At 37.7% G+C, this 6,722-nt stretch overlaps 1 protein-coding gene across 1 annotated transcript; it reads right to left on the bottom strand.

The window, feature by feature from the left end:
- Positions 1-1,506: 1,506 nt before the first annotated feature.
- On the bottom strand, positions 1,507-2,436 carry LOC138426592 (olfactory receptor 8A1-like). The gene has a single exon (XM_069565297.1). It carries the CDS (start codon positions 2,434-2,436, stop codon positions 1,507-1,509), a length of 930 nt encoding a protein of 309 aa, XP_069421398.1.
- Positions 2,437-6,722: the final 4,286 nt, after the last annotated feature.

The following is a 6,722-nucleotide window of genomic DNA, read 5'->3' as shown; positions in this document are numbered from 1 at the left end:
CTAAGTTCCATATATATGCGTTAGTATACTGTATTGGTGTTTTTCTTTCTGGCTTACTTCACTCTGTTTAATCAGCTCCAGTTTCATCCACCTCATTAGAACGGATTCAAATGTATTCTTTTTAATGGCTGAGTAATACTCCATTGTGTTTATGTACCACAGCTTTCTTATCCATTCATCTGCTGATGGACATCTAGGTTGCTCCAAGTCACTGTAAACTAATTAGTTTATTTCCCTGTGCTGCACCACACATCCTTATTCCTTCTTTATTTTATACATAATAGTTGTGAGCTTAATCCTCTGGCTGTCATGTCCACCTCCCATCCCAGTAGCCACTGTTGGTTCTCTGATTCTGTGAAATTTTAAAACATATATTAAGTTACAATTAAGAGAATAGAGTTTGCCAAAGGGTCAGAATAGAGAAAATGCTTCTCAATGAGAGAAAAGATGAACTTAACATCAGTCAGTAGTTCAGTCGCTCATTCATGTCTGACTCTTGGTGACCCCATGGACTGCAGCATGCTAGGCTTCCCTGTCCAGCAACAACTCAGCAACAACAACAAAGCTTGCTCAAACTCATGTCCATCAAGTCAGTGATGCCATGCAATCATCTCATCCTCTGTCGTCCCCTTCTCCTCTTGCCTTCAATCTCTCCCAGCATCAGAATCTGTTCCAAGGAGTCAGTTCTTCACATCAGGTGGCCAAAGTATTGGAGTTTCAGCTTCAGCATCAGTCCTTCCAATGAATATTCAGAACTGATTTCTTTGAGGATTGACTGGTTTGATCTCCTTGCAGTTCAAGGGAATATCAAGAGTCTTCTCCAAAACCCCAGTTCAAAAGCATCAATTCTTTGGAACTCAGCTTTCTTCATAGTCCAGCTCTCACATCCATACATGACCACTGGAAAACCCATAGCTTTGACTAGATCGACCTTTTTTGGCAAAGTAATGTCTCTGCTTTTTAATATGCTGTCTAGGTTGGTCATAGCTTTTCTTCCAAGGAGAAAGCATCTTTTAATTTCATGGCTGTAGTCACCATCTGAAGCAATTTTGGAGCCCCCACCCCTTAAATAAAATCTATTATTGTTTCCATTGTTTCCTCATTGATTTTCCATGAAGTGATGGGACTGGTTGCCATGATCTCAGTTTTTTGAATGTTGAGTTTGAAGCCAGCCTTTTCACTCTCCTCTTTCACTTTCATCGAGGGTCTTTAGTTCTTCACTTTCTGCCATAAGATTGGTGTCTCCTGCATATCTGAGGTTATTGATATTTCTCCTGGCAATCTTGATTCCAGCTTGTGCTTCATCCAACTTAACATCAGCTGGCTTCAAACAGAAGTGGGAGGAGACAGAAGGTGGGAAGGAAGAGGGAAGGAGGCAAGAGCAGTCACCCAGTCATGCAGAGAAGGGACTGTTTCCAAACCCAAGTAGTTGAGCATTTGGAATGCTCCCCTCTGGGATTCATAAAAAGTTATTTTTAAAACTGAAAAAGAATCATAACATTTGTATCAAAAGGGTTTTTCCCTCAGAGTTCTCTGGATGGCCACTTTTACCTCCTTATTCCTCAAGCTGTAGATCAGGGGATTAAGCATGGGGATCACTGTGGTGTAGAACACAGAGGCCATGTTCTCCTGGGCCAGGGAACTGGCTGTTGAGGGTTTCAAGTACATGAATGCGGTCGTTCCATAGAAAATCCCTACGGCTGCAAAGTGTGAGCTACATGTGCTGAAAGCTTTGGACCTTCCCTCTGTGGTACTGATGCGGAGAATACTGGACAGGATGAAGGCATAGGAAATTAGGACTGATGAACTGGTGACTATGAAGTTGACTACAGCAAAAATGAAGACTGTCATCTCAACATGGTAGGTGCTAGAGCAGGTTAGTTTCATGAGGGGGAGGATTTCACAGAAGTAATAACTGATGAGGTGTTCACAATAGGACTGTTTCAACATGAGGCCAGTCTCTATAGTTGAACTAATGAACCCTATGGCATAGACCCCAGCTACCAGAAGGGAGCAGACTCGATGAGACATGATGATGTTGTAAAGCAAAGGTCTGCAGATGGCAACATAGCGGTCATAGGCCATCACTGTCAGCATGTAACACTCAGCAATGACAAACACCAGGAAGAAGTAGAGCTGCGACATGCACCCTGCATAAGAGATGATGTTCTTCTCTGACACAAAGTTCACCAACATCTTAGGGGTAATGACAGAGGAGTAGCAGAGATCCACAAAGGACAGGTTGCTGAGGAAATAGTACATGGGAGTATGAAGGTGGGCATTCAGACAAATCAGTGTTATCACGCCCAGGTTCCCTATCATGGTGACCAAGTAGATCCCAAGAAAAAGGAAGAAAAGTGGGAGCTGAAGCTCTGGCCGATCTGTCAAACCCTGAAGAATGAACTCTGTCACTGTAGAGTGATTTTCTGTAGCCATTCTCCTCTGGCTAGGGGCCCTGTGGGGATGGGAAAGAAGAACTACTTGAAAGGCTGCTTCTTGCACTGCTTGATGAAGCTAGTTTTGAGCATTTGGGACCAGCAGAGAGATCCTGATATCCTTCCTGATGAATCTTCCCTCATCTTCTTGTTTGTTTTGGGAGGAAGACCAGACCCTGACTATTTCAATGGTCATAGAGATGAGAAGAAAAATGGCACAAGATCTAGAACTTTTACTGTATTCATGTCTTTGAAATATCCTAGAGCAGTGGGTCTTAAAGTCTAGACCCTGTACTAGCATTGCTTGCATCACCTGAAGACATTAGAGATGCAGATTCTCTGGCCTTACCCCAGACCTCCCAAGTCAAGAACTCTGGGATGGGGTCCACTGATCTGTGTACCATACTGTCTCCAGGTGAGGCTGATGTAGGTTCAAGTCTGAGAACCTCAATCCTGTAGATAACAAGCACTAGCATTCATATTTTGTAGTTGGAGATGTATTTTGCTTCTGAAATGAAACTTCCTTATGGTCTATGGAAGTCCTAAATATTCACTGATTGTGAACAGATGAAAACTTGTTGCACAGAGATTTAGTGTCAGGGTGATATGGTAGTTACAGCAGTATCACTGAGTTACAAGTCAGTTTCTGTATCTGAAATATGAAATTAGTGAAATCAATTCCTAAGGTTGTTGTAAAAATAATATTGGATAATACATAGTTAGAAAATATTTTTCAGAAAGCCAGTTCCATAAAAATGTGATGTGTCGTTAGGTGTCTGGAATTCTTTGTGGTCTACAGAGATTCTCATTGAATCCATCTGTGCTGAGGCCTCAGTCCTGGCATTTAGCATTGTCTAGAGCAAGGGACCTCAGCCTCCGGGATCTAAAGCCTGATGATCTGAGGTGGACTTGATGTAATAATATTAAAGTGCACAATAAAGGTAATGTCCTTGAATCATCCCGAAACCATCCCCCTGCTGCCCAGGTCCGTGGAAAAATTGTCTCCCACAGAACCATTCCCTGATATCAAAAAGATTGGGGACCACAGGTCTAGAGTAGGGCTCAATAGCTACTCTTACTATTGTTGTTGTTTTTATTTTCAGATCATAATATAAAGCCATTATCTCCTTATTGACAAAGTACTCACAATATACACATGGCTATAAGAAGCATGGATCATCATTGCTATATATATCCCATTTCTGAAATAAATATTTCTTAAGCTAAAACCCTAAATTTGCACTATTTTCTTTGCTCCCTTTTACAGTTACTAACTTTTATGTAATGCTAGTCAAAAGTCAATCTCATTAACTCCTCCCACAAGTTTTGTGTATAAGGAAAAATATGTCTAGAGTTGAATTTTCAATCCTATGTTCATATGGAGGAAACTGAAATGCCAGACAGAAGTGATTTTCCTGAGGCTTCCTAATTACCAAGGACTTGGAACTGAAACTGCTTTCTTCTGATCATGAGCTATTCCCTAAGGCCCAAGCATGTAGCCTAATAAACCTGCACACGTAGAGCTCTAAGCAATGTTGTGGTTGAACATGCTTTATCCTTGGTGTGTTATATTGTGCATAGCTAATAAAAAAGAAGAATATTGCATTATTTTTCTATTTTCTAGGAAACTTAGCCTTTAAAAGCTAAATTTATAAGCACAAAACTAGTTATGAAACTTTGGACTTCTGACTACCAGTCTATTTTGTTTTCAGTAAACTGTGTTGCTTTGCTGTAGGTTGTCTTGTGTGCAGCACTTTGTTATTATTTAGTAAACTTAATCTATTGAATTTCTGGACACAAATGACAAATTTTATTAACAATTTCAGATTTTTAAATAAATTATATGTGCATTGTAGGAAATCAGAAACACTAAGAGGCAAAAATACAATACTATTTTCCTGCTCCTTGGAGACTAACAACAGTCTAGACTGTCTTTTTACATCTTATCAGTGCATATATACTTACATGTGTATCGACATATAGTATTTTAAAAAGTGTGTAACCTATTTTTTAACTGTAGCACTTCAAAATGTGTTGTGTCATTAGATTCCTATAAGAATAATAACTTATTATTAATAAATTATTTCTATAAGAATAGTAACTCTGGCACTAACTATATTTCTTATCTAAGTGTAAGAGTCTTTGACTCTTTAGAATGTGGTGTGAAGACAAGAAAATCTGCATTGCCTTTGTAAACTTTACATGTTAAATTATTGGTGGTTAAATTGTTTGCTTCATAATAATTACTATCAGAAATAGCTACAATTTTTTGAATATTATTTCCATTTATTACAAAGGAGAAAAAGTAGGTAGCAACAATAGTTTGAAAATATCTTACATATCCGCTTCTATTCAATTTCTACCTCTTGATACGTGGAAAAATCCACCTGGAATATACCATTACCATAAATCAAAGGGCTTTACAGAGCAGTACAAAGTGAACATCATTTACTTAGTGCAGTGCTGATGGGAAAACCCTAGACAGCACAGAGAATTACTTTTTTCCACAATCATCTAATAACATAAAACAGGAAAACATGACCCCATACTTGATATCAGTCACTACCATTATTACCTCCAGTTTCCAGAAGACCATCAGAGGCTCAGGATTACTGCCCATAAGAAAATAACACACAAAGAAAAAACACTTAGAGATGAAGTAAACATACGGTTGAAAATCTCCTGCATTATAAACAAGAGTTCATGGAAGATAGATGTTCTCTGTACAATCGCTTTAAATAGTAATTAAGTACTTGTACTGAGGAAAAAATGGATCAGTCTCCCAGAAATTACAGAGGATGCCTAGATTTCAAAGATCAGGAAATAAATATCAGGGAGTGAGAGGACCCTATAGATTTATATCTAATTCTAAGTTTACTCAAAGGGACCAGCACTGTCATGAAAAAATAGATCTGGGGGGATATATTTTGACTTGGATCCCTTCAGGTCTTGGGGGACTTGGAGTTCAGCTTATTTATATAAGTACGGTCACAGCTTCTCCTTGGATGCAATCACTTCAGAGACTGCAGACCTGAGTTAAGGAGCAATTAGAGTCTTGGTTTACCCCTTTGCTGTGAATCGTGTTTTTTGGCTCCCAGGTGTGTTAATTTTCCTTTTATTGGTAGAGTCACTTTGCTGTTTAGGAAACTATAGTCTAATGCCCCCCTTTAAGACGTTTTAAAACCAATAACAGTATCATCACCATCATTGTCGTCATTACCACCAACACTACCACAGTCACCACCAACACCACCTTTGGTAATTACCATTAACATGGTCATCAGTCACTACCATTATGGTTGTTAATCATCATTATCTATTCACTATTAGGCATTATCAACTAGGCTTAAAATGTTTATTCTAAAGGATTCAAAACTAAATAAAAAACAAACTGTATACTTTCCATAAAGGAATATGAATTTGTAAGGAATGCTAAATCTGTCACCCCGTTTCTACAACTGTAGACCAACAGTGGTAGAATGGCAGGAAATTGAGGGGCATAAGAAAGTAGACATAAGAAGTCTTCACTCACATATTCTCGTTCTTAAGGGAAATACATTTATAAGGCTATGCAGTTGTCAAGAATATATTCAGCAATATATCATTGATGAAAGTATTATGAAGATTAGCTAATGAAGATTTTTAAGCTAACCTTTATCTTCTGAGATAATTGTAGATTCATATGCAGGTATAAGAAATAATATAGAGTGATCCTGTGTACCTTATGCAGTTTCCCCCAATGGGAATATTTTGCAAAATTATAATACAGTATTACATATAGGATTTTTTTTTAAACATAGGATTCTGCATGTTATGACAGACAATCTACTGCTCTTATTAAGCTTTCCCTATTTTTATTTATACTCATTTCTGTGTGTATACATTTACTTTGATGCAAATTTATCACATGCACAGATTTGAGTAGCCATCACTACAGTTCATATAAATACACATCACCTTCATTTTCTAATTTTAAAACAGTGCTTTGATTTCTTATTATCCTCTAAAGATGATTAGTTATTTTTTTGATGTTTTTAATTTTTTTCTCTTTTTAAATACAAATTTATTTATTTTAATTGGAGGTTAATTACTTTCTCACTAATTTAATCATACTTTTTTTGTGTTTTACTCCATTACAACTACTATTCTTTTGTTGCTCAAAATTTTCTGTCTTGGGCCTGTGAAATTCTCTTTATTTTGTCTCTTGAGTCTTTTGGATACGGTGCTATTAGTCTCTAATGTTAAATATTGTCTGATATGACAAGGTGATCTGATCTCCTCTCATAT

Source organism: Ovis canadensis, chromosome 21 (genome assembly GCF_042477335.2).
Source record: "Ovis canadensis isolate MfBH-ARS-UI-01 breed Bighorn chromosome 21, ARS-UI_OviCan_v2, whole genome shotgun sequence".
In the NCBI taxonomy this organism is placed as follows: Eukaryota; Metazoa; Chordata; class Mammalia; order Artiodactyla; family Bovidae; genus Ovis; species Ovis canadensis.
Note: the sequence above shows the minus strand (reverse complement) of the source record. Positions and strands in the feature narration are given on the sequence as shown.